Here is a 23,942-nt window from a genome sequence, read left to right on the forward strand (position 1 = left end):
GTAATCAAAGGCATCTTGTAAAATATGTAAAAGTATGATTTATAGTCTATGGGCGTTATTTATCAAAGGTTGAATTTAAGAGATTTTTATACCTCAAATTAACTGAATTTGAATGGTTTCTAATTTTAGGGGGCAAAAAACGTATTAATGAATAAAGTTTTCAGTGGGAAAATAACTCGAATCGCTTGAATTTTTTCGGGCAAAACCCTCCAAAAAAAAAAAAAAACCGTGAACATCATGAAGGCTATTAACTTCTTCAAATGGTTAAAGAGGCCTCTGCCTCCTACATGACCTCAACAGTTTTTAGAAGGTGTATTTCCAGGGTCGAGATATAATAAATCTCAAAAAAAAAAAATCTGAAAAAAACTTTTTTTTTAACCCGAAAATGTGATTCTTGACCAAACAAAATGACCTCTAAACCATGAATTTTCAAAACACAACTCGATCCTTAATAAATAACCCTCCGTAATTGTCTAAAATATTATTATTAAGTGAAACTTTAAAATATTAATGTTTGTTAGATTGGAACTATCCACAAAACACAATCATACCTAAAAATTTGCACCCTTACTGTATCTGTTCTCACTGCTGTCTCAGTTAAAGGACAGCCTCACAATAAAATGAATTCAGACAACAAAATAATGACATAAGAATTGGGAAATATGAAGCTAATGGGCTTCCCATGAGCTCTATATGAATGCTTAGGCATTAAAGTTGCCGGAGCTCTCAAGGTTTTACCTTGGGTTTGCCAATTAAAGAATAGGCATTCTGGATTAGAAAAATGCAGATTCACACATCCAGGGCTGCAAATGCCCAATCCACCTGCTGCTAAGTAGTATTGGTATATTTAACAGACTTACTGTGATCTTACACCATTGATCTCAACGCTAGCGCCAAATGAGGCCATACACGCACAGATGGTCAGTGACAAAGGCTAATATTGGCCAAACTATTAAAATCTGAGCATCTATCATAAACTAGCCCTTAATTAGAAAATCAAGTTATTGTGATAAGATCATCATACATATGTTTATAGCTATTAGAAGTCGCTGAAAACAAAGTGGCTGTAGGCGAGACCACATGTTCAGCATAAGGGCAGGGGCACACAGGCAGATTCGAGGAGATTTAGTCATCTGAAGACTAATCGCCTCTTCTGCGGGGCGACAATCTCCCTGAACTGCCTTCCCCCTGCGATAATGAGAAGACGCCAGCGCAATGGCACTCACGGCGAAATGAGGAAACTTCAGAAATCAAAGCGTCGCGAGGGCATTGGCACAGCCGATTTTTCATTTTAGCAGGCGGAAGGCAGGGTGAAGGCAGTTCGGGTAGATTGTCGCCCTGAAGGAGAGGAGATTAGTCGCCAGGCGACTAAATCTCCCGAATCTGCCCATGTGCCCCTGCCCTAAGCTGTGTACTAGTGCAGGCACACTAGGGTTGTCACCTGTCTGGTTTTGACCCAGACAGCCCGGTAAATTGAAGGGCTGCCTGGGTCAAAACTGCCTGCACGGTTTTCCAAATTAGGAAAACCGGGCAGGATTCTCTACGATTGACACTACGATCGGCCAATCGCCGCGTTGTAGCACCACCCCTGACATCATGGTCTGCCCCCTCTGCATCCGGGCAAAGCCCCCTATGCATCACAGCCGCCCGCTCCACATCACAGCCCCGCCCCCTGCCTGGTCTATACCGGGATAAAAGGTGGCAACACTAAAGCACACACAAATTTTGTATACAGAATATATTGCATACACAAAAAAAGAAGTGTACAGAAGATTAAAAAAAAATTACAATTTTGGATTACTGGTCACACTAACTTAATACAAAATTATAGGTTTTATTTTTACGAAAAAGATAATTACCTGAACAGCAAGACATGACGCATTATCAGACAGCAAAACCTGTTCACCTGAGAGAGACAAAAATTGAATAGGCATTAACAATTCAAAAGTCTTTCTAGAAAGGTCCTATATTATATATTATAGCTTTTCTGCTACAGCTATCAAATGGGGTCACCACAGCAATCAAAAAATTATTGCTCGGAGGCTAAAAATATATTGTTATTAAGTATTGTTACTTTTTACTACTTCTCAGTTACATTACTATTCATATTGCAGTCTCTTGTTCAAAATACTGCCTAATTGCTAGGATTTACTGAACCCTAGCAACCAAATAGCTGCTGAGATAAAAGCTGAATAATTCAAAACTCACAAAAAAAAAAGAATAACACAGTCTACATCACAATAAAGTTAAGTTAAAGGTGAACTACCCAGTTAATAAACAGCTGTAACATCAAATTCAGCATTCCCAACCAATAACTTCCACTGACAGATGTCTGCCTGTAACATTGCCCTCTTACAACTGAGGAATGTTAGCTTCATAACTCTTTTAAACAAGATTAAAGTAAATTGCATTTTGGGGTACAGTACTAGTACTTACTCCACGTCTTTATTGTTGCTGCAAACCAAACGCACAGCTAAGAGGGAGAAATTAATATTTACAATTCTCCACTGTAAAGTATAGAACTGGTATGCCTTTCCACAACCTTCACATTAGTACCACCACTTCTGACTTTTAAAAAACACACAATATAAATATATTATTTTTTGTAAAAAAAAAAAAGTTTTAAGGAGTAGTAGGAGAGCAGCCAATTTGGAAAGCTCCAGAAAGGATGGCTTTTGATTGCTACTGTTGTGAGTAAATATTTGAGACTTTAGCGTTTGGTCATACAACAGCAATGATAGTGTAAGTCACCAATTCAGTAATAAAATTTAGGCTAATGAACCGGTAAACATCTGAAACGGAGAAGCCTGGGTGTACTAGGATTGGCAAAAACTATTTTAATAGGAAACAAACGAAAAAAAAAAACATGGTTTTCCTTAAAAACGTGCAAGCAGCTGCTATTTGCACAATTGCACCAATAAAGCTGTCTGCAGACCAAAAGAAAACAGTAGCATCTGTGCCATTCATTAATAAAGGAGCCACTCAAACACAAATGAATTCTCCATTTACATATACACCACCTATTTCTATTCACAACATAAAAACATTTAACTGTTGTAGGTCACCCTGCACTGGTTTTACATGTGCAAAGAAAATGTGTGCAGCAGGAAATAGAAAGTTTTACAGGTTTAAACAGTCCCCAAACTAACAAAAATGAAAATTCAATCCACAAATGTGCTTTAAAAAATGTTTTTTTTTTAATAGAAAAAATGGTGTATTACCCAATCCCTGCAAATAAAAACAGAGCATTTTCACTTTACATGGAACTGTTTCCACTAACATGGCATCTATATAAAAATGCAGAGAACATATGAATTTTAATTTTCCATCATAAAAAAGAAGGTTGCAGCTGATATTGCATAGTGTGTTCGAGGCCATCAGACAAAGGAGAAATGACAAGATCACTGCAATAAAAATTCAATGCCTAAAAGACGATGGTTTGCCATCTATTAGTCTTCATTACTTTGCAGCCTTTTGACAATTGTAGCAGGCTGCGGATCCCCAAATGCGGGCAATAATGTAATCTGATGATATATGAAGAGCTTCTAAAGGGAGCACAGACCACTCCAGTCTGTGTATTCCAGCAGCTCCTTCTCCATCTACCCCTTCCCCCATCCATTAACCATGATATTTCAAATATATGCTTGCTCAGCTTTTTTACAGCCGTAACCATGCCAACCTTACCTGTGTCCGTATCACTTCATATTGCCAACGGCAGCCATAGAGCCAAGTCAATAACAATGACTGCATTTGGTAAAGATTTTACAGACCTGTGCTCGAAATGATACCCATCATCAGTCTTCCTTCTAAACGCTTCGTTATTTTAAGGGAATTTAAAGGGAACCTAAACTAGTAATACTCACTTTTCATCGGCTGATAGAGTGCAGCATTTCCAGGCCAAGGTTCGACAGCTGTGGAAAATAAAGAGAGGGAAGAATAAAGGCAGAGCTCTTGTGATGTTGTTAACTGTTTACAGAACAGGGGCAGAACATTTAAATGCCACTATCTCCAAGGGTATTAATTGTTGCAAAATTTTCTTAGCAGACATAAATGACTAGATTTTTTTATATATTAACCTTGATGTGACCCTCATAGAGACCTTAGATTGTTAACTCCACTGGCTGGAGCAGGGGCTGATATGCATGATATACAAGATATACAATCTCTGTAAAGCATCATAAACAAAATATATACACACACCAGATATCCAAAAGCTCTAAAACATGCAATTTCTCATTTCCTATTTAAAAAAAACTTAAATTATTTCTGACAGATTTTCTTTTTCACTTTATGATTAAGTCTATCTTGTAATTGACATTCACTTAGCTAGCATAAGCCCTTTAAGGTTTTTTTTTATATCTACTGTAGTATTAAGGTTAAAGGTTTCAGTCATTCTGGATACTAGGTCCCATATTTGTATTTATTTTTTTGATCCTATGAAAAGGAATTAAGTGCATAGCTATACAATGGATTTTGTAATGCCAGTTTTTTTTCAACTATTTTCAGAGCGGATGCTAAAAATATTTTTTACTGGGTCTATTATCCGGACCTGGGTGTTTTTTTCAGGTAAGGGTTTTTCTGTAATTTGCATCTTCATACATCATCTACTAAAAACATTTAAAAAACCTTCTAAAACGAAATTAACTAAATACAGACTGTCTATATCAAGGCAACCTATATGGCAGCTCTTGTATAGTTTCACATATACACCAAATAACATGCTTCTAGAGTATTTACTGTACCCTGTAAAAGGCATCATACAGCTCAATTGCTAATTTAAAAAAAACAGAAAACTTTCTAATAATATTTGATGAGGTTATAGCCTGCAAGTTAATTTTTAATATGCATTTAAGACTATACTACGCCAGAGGGGTAATTTATACTGCAAGAGCAGTCGTCCCACAAATTTCCCTGCAGGTGCACATGGCACCCTTTTCAATAATGGTTCTTGCATCAAAATGAGCTTCTTCCACTCTGATATGTTTGTGCTCTGTGCTGCCCAGTCCTTCCTGCCTTCTGTTCCGATTTGGGTGCTGCACCTATTTATGCAGGGGAACCTTGGAGTTACTACCACCTATTGATCAGGCAGTAGCTCCAGCATTCCATTTTCACCCAGCATCAATGGGAACAGTGAACTTGCACCTAAATGAACTTGCTCCAATTTACTGATATAGCAACAGGTGCAGGGCCACCTTGCGCCCACAATGACGCTGGAATTCTGGGGCAAAAAAAACTGTGATTGCACTGAAAACTTTGCTCACTGAACCTGCAGACCCAAATAAGCCCTCAGGTATTTTGATCAGCATTCAAACATGAAGACTGCTTAACACTGGCAACAATGGCAGGCAACGGGACTAGTCCCAGTGCACACAAACGCATTCTTTCGGGACAATGGCAAGTGATACCTGCAGCATTTCCCTGCAAAGACACATTCCAAATGATAGTCCAGCAGTTAATTTGGTATTGCTAGATTCGGGCACTCCGATGATCTGCTTGTTGAGCCAATGATTCTCACAAGTGGACTTTAACACCAGGACAGTGGTACCTGTCACTTAAAGGTTAGCAGATGGTCCATTCACATGTAGATGGAAGGAATAGGGAGACTAAACTTCTTGCAGCAACCATCAATCATTTAATCTGATTGCTCTAGAGCAGTTCAAGTACCAAAACTAATGCATGATTGGTTACTATGCCCTGTTGCTGTAAAGCAGTTTTATACCTTTGTCGGTTTAATTTTTTCTGTTTTGATGATTGAAATTTAGACAGCACTTGTCCAATTTCTCAATGTTGCTCAAAATAACATCTTAAAGCCCAGGAACACAAAGCAACGGTTGGCTTGTATAGCTAAAAATCATACAAAGAGTCTATTTGAAGGTTATTGGCCACTTTAATTACTTCAATTATAAATTGGAGACCTGCTGAGCAAAAGGGTATATCATTAAAAAAATAAATTAAAAACTACAGATGCACCGAATCCAGGATTTGGTTCGGAATTCAGCCTTTTTCAGCAGGATTCGGTCGAATCCTTCTTCCCGGCCGAACCAAATCCGAACCTAATTTGCATATGAAAGTTAGGGGCGGGGAGGAAAATCGTGTGACATTTTGTCACAAAACAAGGAAGTAAAAAATGTTTTCCCCTTACCACCCCTAATTTGCATATGCAAATTTGGATTCGGAAATTGGCCGAATCTTTTGTGAAGGATTTAGGGGTTCGGGCGAATCCAAAATAGTGGATTCGATGCATCCCTAATAAAAACTGAAGACCCACTGCAAATTAACTCAGAATAGCATTGTTGAGGTCATACTAAAAGGTAATTTTGAAAATGAGCTGCCGTTTAATAACTTCGATTTCAAATGTCTCACAGCATCCTAACATTTTCACTTCAAAAGCAGCAAAATCAGTATGGCCTCACCAAGAACACAAAGCCAAATACTGCAATATGATGTGGCTCCACACTTGAGAAGCCACCTAGCACAGCACTGGTTACAAGCCAATGGCTAAGTGTATAGCATCAATTTCTGGCTTGTATGAAGAACATTTGCAGAAGAGTATGCATGGAAATTACACAGAGTTTCAGCTCTGTCATATTTCCAATCCATCAAGTTGATTAATGGATTAATAACTCCATATAAACTTATCATTCATGCTGTAATGAAGTCGAACTCGGTTTATTGTTGGCATGTAGACTCCTCTAGGCAGTTGTGCAGGTAAATAAAACAGCATGGAGCTTTAACACATATCCTTGTATCCTATATATTTAATTAGTAGAAATTCAGCAGTGCATTTTACATACTGCCAACTTCATTTACTGCACTGTATGATTGTTACAAATGTAGTAATAATAATGGGAACAATATTTCCTATTCCGCCTCATATTACAGTGTAATTCTCACAAGAGGCCTTTTACTGTGGCTTTTTTGCAATATGCATTTGATATATGAACAAACAACAAATGCATTAGAGAAACAGAAACAAGTTGTCAGTACAAGTGACTATGATAAGGCAGCAGTTGTCTGCTGTCAGAATTCCACGTGTCTGGATATATAAAATGCTTGGGAGCTCACCATGGATATTAGTCAAGACAACAATGTAATCATTTTCAAGCAGATATAAAACAATTTAAATTGGCATTAACCCTAAACATTTCACAGAATGTGTACAGAACCAGGAATTACATATACTTTTTTAAAGTTTCTGGAAATAGTTAGGAGCACACTTGTTGTGTGGTTGTTTTTAGGTCCAGATTGAGATTTCAAATAAGCCTTTGCATTTCATGGACACAACGGCCCAAATAGCCCCACTCTGGCCCAAATGTCTATGGCATCTTACAGCAGCCCTATTGGCATAAGAACACAGAATATTAAAATGTAGGAAAGGCACTGCAATAGCCATATTGTGCATATATCTCAAGGGTAAAAAAGAAGTTTCATGTCTAATGTTAGTGTAAATGGTGTAAAAGGCCCAACTGAAATGTGTATCTCTAAACACTGCAGGTGGCCATACATGATAATGCTCAGTTACAATATCAAATCTGATCAGTAGATAAAATTCCAGTGCTATGGCAGGATCATTTGCAATTCAAACAGAATGCTGTTTAACATCTGTTCAAAGTGGTCTGGCCAGTTTCAGTCCACAGTCTATGAAATGGACAATGAATAATCTTCAGCTACAATTCTTCTACTGTATATTAATACAGCTCCAACAGGATATCACTGCACAAGCTACCTGTACCTTTTCAGTGAGGGTGATTCTAGCCGGGGGACATTATAAAGCAGATTAATGATTAAAGATTTTATTCTGGGAAACTATTTTTATGTACACTGGAACAATAATGAAAAATAAGCAAATACAACCAATTAAACTTAAGGTGAATGGTAAAAATGCATTATTCTAAAAGTTCTAAACAATAGTTCTTTGAGCGGAATGTGAAATCTGTTAATTACAATATAATATACTATGCAATATGTACCAGTTTGGCATAGGCACTTAAAGCATACAGGAACTGAGGAGCTAAGCAGTTAAAATAAGGTCCCTTCCATTAGTTAAAATCAATAAGGGAAGTATTACCGAAGTTGGTAATTATAAGCTCCCTGAACATCTGCCAATTTCATCCACCTTTATGAAAAGGCAGATCAATTTTATAAGGCATACCAAAAATCAATTGATTGAAAACATTAAGCTGCTACGGGTCAACAAAGCAAGACAATAGGACTTACAACCCACTGACTAAGAATGAACACCGTCTAGAACAAGTAGAGATATTTTGTGGTCTGAATTATTTGAATATCTGTCAAGCCTTCTCGAAGCCAGACAGAAATACAAAGCTGCTATGTAAAGAAAAACCCCTACGGATAATATTTGTTTTATTAAGATGGAGACAATTTATCAGATTGATAGTAATATTCATGTTGTTGGATATTTAACAGATAGAAAATTTATTACAAACATCACCTGCCTAAAAAGAAGGTATTTTCTAATAACTTACAGCTTGTGCTGCAATTTTTTGGCCTTATTAAATTGATTTACAAGACTTGGGAAATTAGTCTTTAGCTATTTTCAAAGTAATGATGTTTGTTAGATATATTGATGATTAAATGTGCAAATTGGAGAAAAATCTCAAGAAGATAATTTTATAGCAGAATCCATTCCATCTTAATATTTTCCTAATTAATCAGAAAGACAACCAAGCTGCTAATAAAATACATACCTGGAAAGGCAAACATATCTGAGAAGGCAATCTAGTAAAGAAGATGAATGATAACTAAAGGCAATATATAATGCCGATATGGGAACTTGTAAGTGTCTAAAACGTAAAGCCTCTGTTATTTAACAGTCTGGGTAATAATATAAAAAACAAACTGGCCACAGACACTCTCATTCCCGGGTGATTCAACTGACTGGATTGTGGCCAGAAAGCAATAATTCAATTGTTTGGTTCATAACTGTACTAGCAACACAAATGCAAAGCAAACTGAGGGTGCTGTCCTACTTCTCCCACACACAACAAGGCAGTCACAGGACAAGAGTATTTTTCATTGCATGTTTGTTATACAGCATACCTATTTATTATTACTATATTTATTCATAAAACAGCAACTTATTAAGCAGTGCTTTACAGAGAATTTACATTTTTCACATCAGTCCTTGCCCCGTGGAGCCTAAAATCTAAGTTTCCTATTGCATTAGTATGCCAAAGGCAATGTACTATTTAAACTGCAATATATCTTGGAGAATTCCCTACAATTGGAAAAGTCCCATTCTAATCAGCTGGACAAACTCTACAGCCCATGAACATGTATAATACATTTATTTTGCACCTTTAAAAAAAAAAACGAAGAATCCAACTGCATTTGACACAGAAAAAAATAGTGATGCACCAAATCGAATATTTGGGATTTGGCCAAACCCACAAATCCTTTGTGAAAGATTTGGCCGAATACCGAACCAACTCCTAACTTACATATGCAAATTAGGGGGCAAGAAAGAAAAAAAGTGGAAAATATTTTTTTACTTCCTTTCCCTTCCCCTAATTTACATATGAATATAAGGATTTGGATTGGGTTTGGCCAGGCATACGGCCGAATCCTGCTGAAAAAGGCTGAATCCCGAACCGAATCCTGGATTCGGTGTATCCCTAGTAAAAACATTCCATTGAAAACCAGATGAATATCATAAACAGCAATATAAAGCGATTTAGAGAGTGCAGTTTAAGCATGTGATAATGCTTTTCATTTCAGATGCTGCCCATGCCATCCATCCCACTACTTCTTTATCATAACTGTTGGGGTGTAATACAGCAAATGATGTTCTGCATCACACGGAAATCAGACATACCGTACAACTTTTGCAACTACAACTCCGAATACCCTCAGGTAGCACTTTGTACAAAAGACACAAAAATAACTGAATGGTTCCAAGATAAATGCTTTAAAGGAGAAGCAAACCCTAAAGATAAAAAAAACGCTACGCCCCTACCCTACATAGATCCCCCTCCCTCCTCTCCCCAGCCTAAGTGTTATCCCGGGAAATGCCCCTAACTTTTTACTTACTCGTGTAAAAAATAAATATGGAACATACCAGGAGGAGGGATCATACATAAAAATACAAAACTGTACTGAGTATGGCACTAAGAATCAGAAAACATCAGGCGGGGGGGATAAAAATGGCTAATATGTTGCATTTTATTGAACAGAGTAGTATATGATAAACAATAGACACCTTACTGTCTGTAATAACAGCTGCGTGAGGCATCACAATTGGTTGCACAGGGAGCTCCAAGCAAATCAACTCTGCTCCAAACCAACAGGAGTGATTTATAATTTAGGATAAGGGTCTCTGCAAGTCACAAAGTAAACTAATTGTGTCTTCTTTATTCTTGCATTTTAGTTCTTGCCTTATACTAGTTACCTTCTTGCCAACCATTCACACCACTGTCTGATTGCTGGGGTCCATGACCCTAGGAACCATACTGCAAGACAAAATCACACACTGGAGAGTTGCAGAAGATTCAAATATTTAAAAATAAATGAAAAATCCACAGAACATAAAAAAGAACGCCAACTGCAAATTGTTCTAAAATTTCACAGACAACATAGGCAGGTTGATACATAGCACTGTATGTTGGGTATGGGTCTCTCCATCACAAATGTGTTTCACAGAGGCCTAATCATAAAAACCAGTTGCCGTGGTAACTTGGAACTGGAATTTTCACCAGCTCATGTTACTAACAGTATCTACTTTTATACACATGCCAAGTCTTTTAAAGGCCACCTTCCCAGAATAATGCTGAATAAAATGGTACAACACTTAATAGGAATTACAAGTATTTTATGTACATGGATTTGCTCTGTTCATGATCCTTAGTCCTAACAGTTCTGAAAATGAAAGCCAGCTGGGGGGCAATACTAGCACTTACTCACTGGTTCTACAAGCATTGCTAGCCAAAGGAAAAGTGTAGCTTGTTCACAAAGTACTTCTTCTATATCATTAACAGCCAAACCTCTGACTAGCAAACTTTAGATTCTGGCAAAATGCCAGAGGGGCTGCTGTGACATGCCATAGTGACCATTCTTTGGGCATGCAGGGGGCTCTGCACTTGAAATGTCAGGGCCTATTATGAGTCAGTTCGGACCACAAAGACTGTAAATCAGTACTGAAAAGTGCACTTACACTATTTTACACCTATGATCATAAATCAGCCCTCAGGATGCCTTTATATAAAATAACTGTGCTGGGATGTAAGGGCAGCTGAAGCTTGCACTCACTTGTCCATGACAGAACATCAACAGCAACAAACAGATAGGAAGAACCCTTTATTAACATACTGTATAACACAATGCATTCTCTTCGGTGGTGAGACCTGAAAGTGTGCTACCAATCCATGTCAGTACTTCATGCTTAAATGAACAGTTCAGTGTAAAAATAAAAACTGGGTAAATAAATAGGCTGTGCAAAATAAAGAAATGTTTCTAATATAGTTAGTTTGTCAAAAATGCAATCTATAAAGGCTGAAGTGATTGGATGTCTAACATAATAGCCAGAACGCTACTTCCTGCTTTTTAGCTCTCTAAATCTGAGTTAGTCAGTGACTTGAAGGGGGTCCACATGGGACATAACTGTACAATGAGTTTTCAATTTATCCTTAACATGCAGGTCAGATCCAAAAGCAAACAGTTATGATCCATGTGGCCTTCCCTCGAGTCACTGATAGGTTACTGCCTGGTAATCAGTCGAAACCAAGAGAGCTGCAAACAGTTCTAGCTATTATGTTACACATCCAGCTTTTATACATTACATTTTTGGCTAACTATATTGAAAACATTTTTTATTTTGCACAGCCTATATACCCAGTTTTTATTTTATACTGAACAATTCCTTTATATCAGCGTGCTGAGCCAGTAATACTCAAATCATCCCCTCCAATTGACTTTAATTTCAAACGGTGCCAGCACCAGTTCTGGTTATTTTTATTTACATGGTACCATTTTATTACACGTCCTTCACATTAGTCACTGCCCCAGTGAAGCTTACAATCTAAGCTAAATTTCACACACACACTATGGTAAATTTCATAAGGAGCCAGTTTACCTGCCTGCATGTTTTTGGGAGTGTGGAAACCCACATGAGCATTGAACCATACAAACACCAGATAGAGCCCTTGTTGGAATAAAACCTAGGATCCCAGCACTGCAAGGCAGCAGTGCCAACCATTATACCAAATTGCTGGTTCTTTTTAGCCAAGAAATGTTCTAGTGAGCTCTAAAACACCAGTATTCCTACGGCATTTTTAGCTCATGTCAATGGGGAGTCGTCAAAATGCATCATTGTGCACCCCATGTGCCAACAGCCTAAAGCAAATGATTAGTCATTTTAAGTTACAAGATGACTTGTTATTTCCCTTCCAATTTATGTTTTATTTTGATGCTGTATCGGTAGTAAAAAAAACAAAAACTGCACCCTGAGAAATTTACAGATAAGCTAAAAGCAGAACTCAGAGCTGCTATACAGATTCCAATTTACTACCTGTATCTGTATAATAACTATTCAATCCCTCACCACCTTAATGGAGCTATCCACAGTCATGTGCAACTGGGCATCTAATTTTGTACAAGTGCTGAGCCAAGTATTCATACTACAGTGCCAAGGGCATTGACAACTAAACATGAGTATAGCTAGACTTTAAAGTAGGGGAAAAAACAATTCTAATCGTGGATGCTGTATTTTTGGGACAGTTAATGCATTCACACACCAGTTTCACATGGGACACTGCTAAAGGGTGCATCAAACTGATTATACGATGGATTAAAGGACCACTGGGTGCAAAACAGAATTAAAGTTTTATTATGAACATACAGCATATAAAGGGGACCTCTCACCCAGACAAAAGAAGCCTTCCTCACATTCCTCCTCCCTACTTACCATCTAAAATTGCTTTAATAACTTTAAATATCTGTCTGCTAGCTGTGATTGTGAATTTCAAGACTAAATGAAACAGTAATTAAATCATTTATATAGTGTAAATAAAATGTATTTTGCTCTACTAACACTAATAGGAAAGGATTTGGAATAATTTCTTAGGGTGAAAGGTCCCATTTAAATGGGTAGTTCACCTTCAAACACGTCATTCAGTTCAGTTGGTTTATTTCACCAGAAATAAAGAAATAGACTTTTTACAATTACTTTCTATGTGTGACCATTTTTCTAATATTGAAGTGTAAAGTTTTGCCTTTCTAAAGTAGCTCTGGAAGGGGTCGCTGACTCTGTAACTGTTCTAAATTGATACATTTATTTTTTTTTATATTTCTTATAGTTGGCCATGCTGAGTAGACTCCTTGGGTTTTACAAAAAAAAGCTGTTAGAATTGATACAAAAGTTGCTATTACTCCACAGATGCTGCTGAGAAATGTTGCAGAAATGTTGTAAATGTTGCAAGTGTGTATTTTTGCGTCTGAATTACTAAACTGCCAGACCAGAGACAGGAACATTAAAATTTAAAAACTTAAGATTTTGGAAAAACAATAAAAAACAATTGAAACAATTCTTTATTCCTAGTGAACAATCTGAAAACAACTGAACTGAAAAAGTGTTTGAAAGGTGAACTCCTTTAAGAAATTTCCAAAATTGTTCATGTTCATAAATGGGTGGAAAACTGCATCATACAGCAAACTTGATCAACCTGCAACAGCCCCAGGATTAGGGTTTGGATTCTGTTCAATATTCGGTCGAATCTTTTCACGAAGGATTCAGGGGTTCAGCCAAATCCAAAAAAGTGGATTCGGTGCATCCCTACTATTTTATCTCTTGCGCATCCCCAGTGTTTCTAAACCAATGAGGGTGTGATTGGGCAGCATGCCGCCCCTAAAATCTTGCTGCCCTAGGCCCGGGCCTTGGTGGCCTCTCCACAAAGGGGGGACACATGAGAAATAACTGTTCAGTGAGTTTGCAATTGATCCTTAGCATGCAGCTCAGATTCAAAAGCAACAATTATGACCCATGTGGCTCCCCCTCAGGTTACTGCCTCTTAACCAATCGGTGGAAACCGAGAGAGCTTCAAAGCAGGAAGTAGTGTTCTGGCTATTATGTTACACATCCAGTCACTCCAGCCTTTATACATTACATTTGTGGCTAACCATATTAGTAACATTTTTATTTTGCACATACGATCTATTTACCCAGTTTTTATTTTTACCCTGAACAATTCCTTTAAAGGTTAATAAACTAAACTGTGACTGTGCTGTCCTGCCTATTAAAGGCTTGAAACGGCCAGAGTCTCTGCTTAGTTGTCTGAGGAGCAGCAACTGCACAGGGACAAGGGTAAAAGGACATGAAATGAATGGAAGCCCTTGGTTTCAGTATCTGGTGGAGAAACAAGACGTGATGTAGAGCAAACTAATGACGACTATGCTGGACGTAGCCTGGTGTGACCCATAAGTAACTCGGTACACCACTATCTGTATTAAATAAAAAGACGTTTTCAGCAACTAATATACGAGACAGCGCGACTACAACAGCATAAAGAGAGGTTATATTACATACATTTGCTGGTTAAAGTGGCGGCCTAAACCACTCGCATATACACACAGGCTATGAAGCAGGCGGAACAAGCAGTAGTCCCCCGTTACCTGCAATCTGTGAGACAAACGCATCGGTAACAAGAGACATTGCACCGGTGGGAATAACCAAGCCGTCCAAATGCAAACCCTCCGTTCCACATGCAAGGTTAAGGGCACGATAACAGGAAGTTCGCGTCCATGTGACTGGACGATTTCCGCCAGTAGTTATGGCGACGAGAGCGACTGTGCGTTCACTGTCTGCCATTCCATTTCCAGCCGACTCCTGTTGGTGACTTGTCAGTGGATCATTTGTGTTACAGTGAAAAAGAAGCGTGTGGTGCCGGTTTTAGTCAGCTGCAAAGAATAAATCATTTATATTTAGCAGTGGAGTTCTGCTGTCTTGTCGACATTTTGGCGCTGGTGATGAAGTGCTTTCTTTCTCCCTTACCAATGTTCCCTGATGTGACACTGATGCGACTAAGTGATCTGAAGCCCGCCCCCAGGACTGTCAGTTTTCTTTTTGTTTCTGTTCGCTGGCTTTGTAAGTTACAATAGTGGCAGACTAAGAGGGGTTTGAGTGAGTGTGAGGGGAGAGGTGGGACTGGGAGAAGGAGCGTTCGTTATGTGCCCTCAGCTACGGGACAGATGACTGGAGTCAATTGCAGGCAGGGGAGAAAGGCGCTATTATACTTTGTTTGTACTCAGTTAACAGGCACTATGGATGGCAGACGATGGTGCTGCAGATTCATTCTCTCCCCAGACTATCAGTGCAGAAAAAATGCTGGCTCCATAAGGCTACAAATCATCTTAATTACACTCACTGCCGTGTGAATTGTAACCCTTTCCTAACTAGCAAAAATTGCATTTGTACCATTCTTCTGTTATGCATTTTTGGGTTATTTATACATGGAATTCCCACTGTGTTAATTCTGCTTTTAGGGGTATTATACATGGAATGGCAACTGTGTTTATTTTGCTAAATTACTTTTCGGTTTTATAAATTAAATTGCATCAGTGTCTTTTTTTTTTTTTTAGATGGGTTTTGTACTTTAGGAGTAGCTAAAAGAAATATTTAACTATCTATATATACAATATTTCTATATTTCTCCCATAGTGGACATGGTCACAGCACAATTTAGCAGGAACAGTCCCCTAAGTTTGCTTATAGTCTGTACAGAAAGATCCCATAAAACTATGGCAGCATAGGTATTCCCATGTAATAAGCAGAATTCAGCAGGAACGGCCTCCTAGCTTTGCTCATAATCTGTACAGAGAGATCCCATAGAACTATGGCAGCATAGGTATTCCCCTGTACTAAGCACAATTCAGCAGGAGTTTGCTCATAGTCTGTACAGAGAGATCCCATAAAGCTATGGCAGTATATTCCCCTGTACTAAGCACAATTCAGCAGGAACAGCCCTTAAGTTTGCTCATAGTCTGTACAGAGAGATCCCATAAAACTGTGGCAGCATAGGTATTCCCCTGTACTATTTACCATACAACAGGAGGGTAGTTGTTTAAAATGCACTCTTTGGTTACATATACTGTGAAAATGAATTCCTGTGTTGTGTATGCAGTTGAACTCAATAAAAATAAATAAGTAAAATGTAGTGAGTAGTCATCGTAGAACAGAGGGAATGCGTTATTCGAATCAGTTTTTCAATTGGTCTTCTTTTGTTATAGTTTTTGAATTATTTACCTCCTCCTTCTGACTCTTTCTGGATTTCAATTGGTGGTCCCTGACCCTCTAAAAAAAAAAATTCTCTTCTTATTGCTCTTATTGAAATCACTGCATGGTTTCTAGGGTAATGGGGACCTAGTGACCAGATTGCAAATCGAAGTTGCGCCAGCGTGGGTTAATTTGCATAAGGCGGAAAGTATATGTTGTATCAAATACATTACACTACACAAGCCCAAGAAACCTTAATAAGATAAAATAAAGTTGTTATATTGCCCTACACATGAGCCCAGTGTATAGATTATGTGCCATATGTTAGGAAATGTATGGGGGAGCCCAGGTAGCCAAAAAAATTTTACGGACTTTTGCAGCCTATCACCCTGAAAAAGTAAAAGACGCCAGTGTTTTTTGGGACTTAGAAAATTTTTCAGCTAAAAATTGAAGAAGCCCTATACATTCCATTTCACTTCGCCTGGTCTGAGCTGGTGAAGGCAAGTCTGGCAGAACAGGTAATGTTGAGTAAAAGGCGCATCTTAGTGAATTTGCGAAGTAATGCTCTTTCGCCAGAGTGAAACTTCGCCTGGTCTAAGTAGCGCTAGAGTCTATCTCCTTTGCTAGCGAAGTTACGCATGCGCCGTTAGTAAATTGGCGAAGACCCGAAATGACGTAACGCTGGTGAATTTTCGCTAACATTAGTCACTTCGCCCTTTAGTGAATTTCCCCCTAAACGTTTACTTAGAGGTGAACTACCCCTTAAAGAACCGTGTGCTGCCTGCAGTCCTGTTCAAATCGTTGCAGCTAAGTTTATAGTACAGCTATCGGACCCCTAATTAATAGAAATACAGATTGATATTGTGTCCCGAACAGGGTTGCCACCTGGCTGGTAAAAGTGATGGTTGATCCCAATGTTATTAATAGGGAAAAAAGATAAATATATAGGAAGGCAGGTATTTTTTTCCTGAAAAGGTGGTAACCCTAGTCCCAAATAAAACCCTTTCAGCAATACCTTACAGCCTGTTAGTTTACTTTTATTGTCTCATTTTTATTTCTCATACCTCTTTCATTTCACCTTCTCTTATCCTCTTGCCACAGAAACCCTGCTGGTGGCTGGACTTGTTAAGCACTATGTCAGGACTGTATGACAGGTCCTTCTGGAGGTGACATGGCAGTTTGGATGACATTTCAAATGAATACATTCATTTTCTGTCAGAGCCAACAAATTGGAGGTAAATTTGCAAACTAACTCCATAAGGTCCCTTACACATGGACATGTATACACCCAATCCCATACAGTTGCTTGTTCTTGTTGTTTATTCATAGGAACAGGCCCAGGAGCATAATTCAGAGTCACCAGACTCCTGGAGGTCCAGGGCAACCTACCAGCCGCAAATGGGGGTCGCCTACAGCCAAGAGCTCTGTGCCCTTGCTCGTTTTTGTGCACTAGCCATCCGATTTGATGCAAAGAGGGAGTGGGATCTTACCAGCCCCCCCCCTTCTGCAGTAAATATGTTGAGTACAGCTGACATTTTAGGCACTAGGATAATGTTACCAAATTATGAAAAAAATGGGATGCTTCTATAAAATGTAAAACCAAACAGTCTAGTGCAGCAGTTGCATGTATTGCAGTTATTTGGCGTGTTCTTGGTTTTTCAAATGACCGACAACCTAATTCTAGGGATTATACTGTAATTGCCCTTACATCTTCAGTTTGATACTGTATAGCAAACAGCAGTTCTTGATTTCTACAACAGAAGAAGGTAGAATTTTGAAGCTTTTCTTATTCAGAATCCTAAAGTGATGTAAATGGCACATTTTAAGAAAGGGTTTGGGGTGCTGTGGTCAGAATGTTTTGTCATAAACAGCAAAAATATTAGCAATATCAGAATAGCTGCTTTGTGAGAAAAAACTATTCATTTCTAATGCAAAACTTATTTTAATTTCTGATGTAGGTCCCTAGGCCTGCCCTAGAGAGGTACTGTACTTGTAGTCCTCTAGGCTTTGCATGATTTGCTTTAAATAGTAAGCTGTATTTTTTTAATGGTTTAAAGACTGCCTGTTCTGTCTTTTGATGGCATAGCATTACTTTAAAATTAGTTGCGAGGAAGGGCATTTTGAACTGCATTCTCAGAGGATGCAAGTCAGCTCTCTTGATGCGTGCTGAGTAAGTACACCTGGAATTGCTGCTGATCATATCTCTCTGTCTGACAAAATGATTGAAAAGTTCTGTGGCCTGTGTCCAGGATATGAGCTTCATTCTACTCAAAATATATTAATGAATTACACATACTAGGCCACTAAGCACTAGTCACATGAACTGGGTACTTTTTTTGGTTGATATAATTTCAATATAATATTTAATTACGTTTATAAACATGTATTATACATAAGTGCACGTATGTTGATATATTCCCAAATCACAGGCTCACTGATTTAAATTACTACAATAACTTTGTTCCTGACAATGAGATGGGCCACATTATACTGTATATGGTCTGATGCTTCCATAACAGCAACTTAATAGGAATAATTGCTTCATAGCCAAGTGTGTATTTGGCTGAAGCTGTTATAGCAACAAACAAAAAATATAAGAATATTTCAAGCCTAATTAGCAAGGTTGCTTTGTTTGACTAGTGTAAGGAAAGTGCATCAGTATATAATCACCCTATGTTTTATGAGAACATATTTTTTATTGGCATGTTATATTTTCTCAGGGGGCTGCTGAATCACTGAAGGAGGGTTACGATGATCTAACTGCCAGGGGCACAGCTGCATTATTGTCAACAGAAAGTATGAAGTCTATGGCTCACATGACGATTATTTCATGGTTGGGATTCCCTAAGATTTTCCCATAGGACAAATCCTTATGCCATTGGACTAAACTTTTTAAATAAATGAATAAAAAATGTTATTTACACTGCCCCAACATTCTTTATTTGTCTCTTTCAGACTCCTAATTTAATCTATACTATCAAATATTTACAAGCCAGCAGTGCTGCAAATGTATATCAGCTTTTTAGATAAAAGTTGACAAAGATTAGGAGGGCTCCAGGTTCATTGTGCCAGCAGCTGCCAAGGTGATGTCTTGATTCTTTTCATTAGTTCTACTGTACAATATTATCTTTATCATTGGAGCGTGACTATACTAATAATGTTATAATACAGTAAACACACCACTCATGTATTATAAAGAATGATACCCATTCAATCTTATATTTATATAGTATAGTTGTAAACCCCGAAGACCTGCTGCTGAAATAACTAAAATACTTCCTTTAACTGAAGAATCTACAGATGGATAGTAGATTGCATCAAAAAATTAATCTGCACTCAAGTAAAACATCAAGAATATTAGGTATATCTTTAATATGCAGTCCTCCAGCTGCTTGTACAATTGCCATGTTTGTCCGACATGGCTGTTATGCTATATGGTGCCCTCATAATTTATATTAGGGAATGCATTATTAAGGTTCATCTAAAAAAAATCAAGGATACTAAATGCATTGTCATTCAGCTGTTGATGGACTAAAATGCTCAAACTGGTATCAACAAAGAGATATATGACCCATAATAAATTTGAGAGCAGGTCTGCTTCTGTTGTTTATAACTATTTCTTTGGTTCTTGTCCAATACACTGAATGCCCCTCTCCCTTTATACATAGTTACATGAAGACCCAGACTTGCAATCTTTGGCAAATGCCAGAGAGCCTGCTGTAAGATGCTATAGACAGGCATTATTAATTTGGCTGTGGGGGGCACTGTTTGGATCACTGAGTACTTGGAATGCAAGCGCCTATTTTGAATTCCAGTCCAGATCTTACATGCACCTTTCTTGTGTAACAACCTTTTTCTAAACTGATGTCTAGGTATTCTGCTTAACGGAGAACTAAACCCTAAAAATTAATATGGTTACAAATGCCATATTTTACATACTGAACTTATTACGCCAGCCTAAAGTTTCAGTTTCTCAATAGCAGCAATGATCCAGGACTTCAAACTTGTTACAGGGGGTCACCATCTTAGAAAGTGTCTGCGACACTCACATGCTCAGTGTGCTCTGAGCAGCTGCTGCTAAGCTTAAGGGTCGTCACAAATTATCAAGATGAAAATTAGGTTGGCCTGTAATATAAGCTAATGCTACAGCGCTGATTATTCAATTCTGATGCTAGTTGCATTGGTTTCTGAGCTGCCACATAGTAATTATCTGTATTGATTACTAATCAGCCTCATATTGTGGCATTTCTATTCTGTATATACAGTATATTATGCGTCAGTCGCTAAGCACAGTCACTCAGAGCATGTGCAGTGAATCCGCAGAAAAGAAGATGGGGAGCTACTGGGGCATCTTTGGAGACAGAAAACTTTAGTGCTAAAGGCCTGTTGTTGCCTTGAGCTGGTTCAGACAATCAAAACATAGTGTGCATCATTTCTAGCCTACTTTTTAGTTAAGCTTTAGTTCTCCTTTAAGGTGGCTATGAACTGCATGAACCACGTATTGGTAAGGTCATTACCATCAACATTTTGGACCTAATTGGTTTGACACTATCGTTTGGCCTTGGGCCAATTATCATATCATAATAGGGGCCTGTTATCTTTTTTGTGACTATAATCCCTGAGAAAACCATACTGTACTTTAAAGGGATCTTCAATCAGGCTGCCAAACGATCCCATAAATTACTGTTCATCAAGCTTCCTAAAAGTGCATCACTGAGTTTATATTTATGCTGTGTTGGCAATTTCATACATTTTTTATGAGGTGTCAATGCAAGGTTATACCAGGTAGAAGAAATCTGATTTTAAAAAAACAGATATGCTAAATAGGAGAAACTGACTGGGAAATCCACCCGGTTTGTATTACCTCTCACTTAAACTTTAACAAACAAGAGCATCAGTGTACCAAATATTAAGGACGGTTATGGTCCACAATATACAAGGCAGTCTGATCATTGATTATTATGAAAATCAAATCTAAATAGAAAGGTTGAATGTAGAGCCTTAATATGTATTTGACAGAGAAACAAACTTTTTTACCACGCTGTGTTTTCAAAAGCATTAACATATTTATTATGATCTAATTACAGTAAGTTGAACAACAACAAGCTGGGTACAAATAGGTATATTAATGGCCAGCTAGAAGAGAAATTGGCCCTGTTCAGTTCGTTCAACAGTTAAGTTGGTTGCAAGCTTTAACATCATTTGGCAAGCTTGCTAAATGAGCTGATCTTAGTCAGTTTTAGCCATCAAAATTCTGGACCAAATTCTGCATCATTTGTCCAATGATCAGAACATAATTGGGGCCTTATGGGAAAAGACAGCATCTATCCACTGATGTGGTCCTTGTCCAACAAGATTTCTGGGCAGATATTGGTAAAGTAGGCTGATTGAAGGGTCCAATACACTGTCCAATAAACTGCCTACTCTGGTATGGGCACTCCTACCAGAGTCCCTTTGTAAGAAACAAATATGTTAGGGGCTTAGGGCTATATATATATTTAACATTTTTTTCCTTCATTAATAATATTGCAATAGAGGGACAACTTATTATGGGCTCCTGAGGACAAGCGAGTGCTGTGTCCTGAAAATCGTTGAGCTTTTACAGTAACTGCATTCATTTTGAAACATGCCTATTTTCCACTTCTGTTTGTGAATATAATTCTTTAATATTATAAATAAACAGCATATGCCAATTCAGTTTGGCACTTGCTTAGTAGCATAGGAGGCCTGAGGAGATCAAGTTTGTTGATGCTTGAGCCTCAGGTTTTGTTTTGATATTCCTGCTGATGATTTTTAGTAAGTAGGCACTTACACTGCAAGTGATGCATGTGACATATTTTTTTTCTATACAACAGGTGTTTTGTGTTCTATTTCACCTTTGGTCCCATTATAGTTCATAAGTCTGCATTATGTTGTGTCCTGCCATTCACTTCCTCCTTAAACACTCTACAGGTATATTTGGCATTTTTTTAAAATTCAGGTATTAATGTTTCTTTTCCTTCTGAGGATTACTAATAGCATGCAATAGGAACCTGAACATTTCCATCACTGTTCTAGATTCGAGATAGTACTAGAAAACTTGTATTGGGTAAATATGTCATGAAACTTATGCCTGCTTACCTTGAGTTGTTGAACATTTGTTCTAGTTTTTCTGCCGCCCTTGTCACAAATGAGCTTTTACATACTTTGGTAACTTTAGGCCCTACAGCAAAGCATGCAAGAAGGAGGTCATGTTTGCAGACATATATTAAAATAGTCATCATATGGGCCTCACCAGTTGCAGGGCATTCATATCCATGCTATACAACATGTATTGTAAATGTAAAACTCTGGCAATACTAATGTATATGTAAAGTAAAAAGAACAATCAATCTGTAACTTACTGAATATGATGAATTTGTGTTGGGAAAGCCATACAGACTGCCCACCTCTGTACTCCCAATAAACCATTCATCTAAGCACAGTGCTTACAATGAATCTATTGGAATGGTAGACCATAAATTCATACAGCTGATTTATTGTGCATTCCCAGATAGCACAAAACCTAGAATAATGGAGACATATTTCACCTACATACAATAAACTGACGAAATGTCTGAATATTAGAGGAAGAGGTATACTGTTGTATTACGTTGTACTTTCAACTCCCGGGTAACACAAGGCCATCCTATTTTAAGCTTTTGCTGATTTGTTGTTCCCTAAAGCTACACATTCAGGTAGACCTTTAGGTGAGATGTTATCTGTAATGCAACAATGTTATGTGATTGATAGCACAGAGGCTGGTTCCTTATATCTTTAGGAGCACACTTAGCAGAGCAGGTATCATATGTCAGGACATTTCATCTTTTCCAAATCCATCACACGCAATATTTGCTTTGTCACTGAATTGTCTACCGCAAAGAGAGCTTATCAGCTTTGATTTACAAATCTAAGGCTATGGGCACACAGCCTCTTGTCACACATTGTAGCAGGCTGAGAGAAGCAGATCTGCTCTGCGGCCCTGCTCCATTTATTTCAGAGGTCCCCAACCTTTTTTACCTGTAAGCCACATTCAAGTGTAAAATAATTTTGGAGAGCAACATAAGCATGCAAAATGTCCAGATAAGGGCTGTGAATGGGTATTGGCAGCTCCTATGTGGATGTGCAGCCTACTAGAGGTTCTGTTTGGCAGTAGGCATGGTTTTTATGCAACTAAACCTTGCCTTTAAGGCAAAAATTCAAAAATAAGCACCTGCTTTGAGGCCACTGGGAGCAACATCCAAGGGGTCAGTGAGGAACATGTTGCTCAAGAGCCACTGGTTGGGGATCACTGATTTTTATTTGAATCCCATCAGCCTATCTGCGCTCACACACAGCGTTCTTGGCATTCTTATAGAGACATCAGTCCATACCCCTTTTTTGTTACTTGCAACTTTTCATTGTGGATTCCACAGTAGGGATGCACCAAATCAAGCTCCTCTTTGTAGCTCAACATTTATTCAGTCGACTCTTAGATAGTGAATAAAATAACCCCACTTGTAAAATATAAGGATATTATAAGTTATCGAGGAGTTCCATGACCTGTTTTTATATACTGTAGGATATGGAACATACAATGCACACATACTCCACTTTTGGCAGTCCCATAGTAAGAAATGTAGAAGTATCTAGAAAATGTGGTACAAGTATAGGATCCGATTTTCAAAAACCCCTTATCCAGAAAGCTCTGAATTTTAAGCAG

General features: G+C 38.1%; 1 protein-coding gene and 1 long non-coding RNA gene across 2 annotated transcripts in view; one reads left to right on the forward strand and one right to left on the reverse strand.

Moving 5' to 3' along the window:
- mtx2.L (metaxin 2 L homeolog) overlaps positions 1-14,732 on the reverse strand; it is a gene marked incomplete at its 5' end in the record, with an annotated part of 49,988 nt that extends 35,256 nt beyond the window's left edge. The window contains 3 exon segments of the mRNA NM_001091003.1: positions 1,860-1,906; positions 3,864-3,911; positions 14,623-14,732. Of these exon segments, the coding sequence (NP_001084472.1) occupies positions 1,860-1,906; positions 3,864-3,911; positions 14,623-14,662 (135 nt within the window).
- Positions 14,733-14,965: 233 nt separating this feature from the next.
- LOC108701380 lies at positions 14,966-19,148 on the forward strand. Its single transcript, XR_001933161.2, has 3 exons — positions 14,966-15,094; positions 17,324-17,457; positions 18,943-19,148. It is a non-coding gene; the product is annotated as an uncharacterized LOC108701380 (long non-coding RNA).
- Positions 19,149-23,942: the final 4,794 nt, after the last annotated feature.

This window comes from Xenopus laevis, chromosome 9_10L (genome assembly GCF_017654675.1).
Source record: "Xenopus laevis strain J_2021 chromosome 9_10L, Xenopus_laevis_v10.1, whole genome shotgun sequence".
Taxonomy (NCBI): Eukaryota; Metazoa; Chordata; class Amphibia; order Anura; family Pipidae; genus Xenopus; species Xenopus laevis.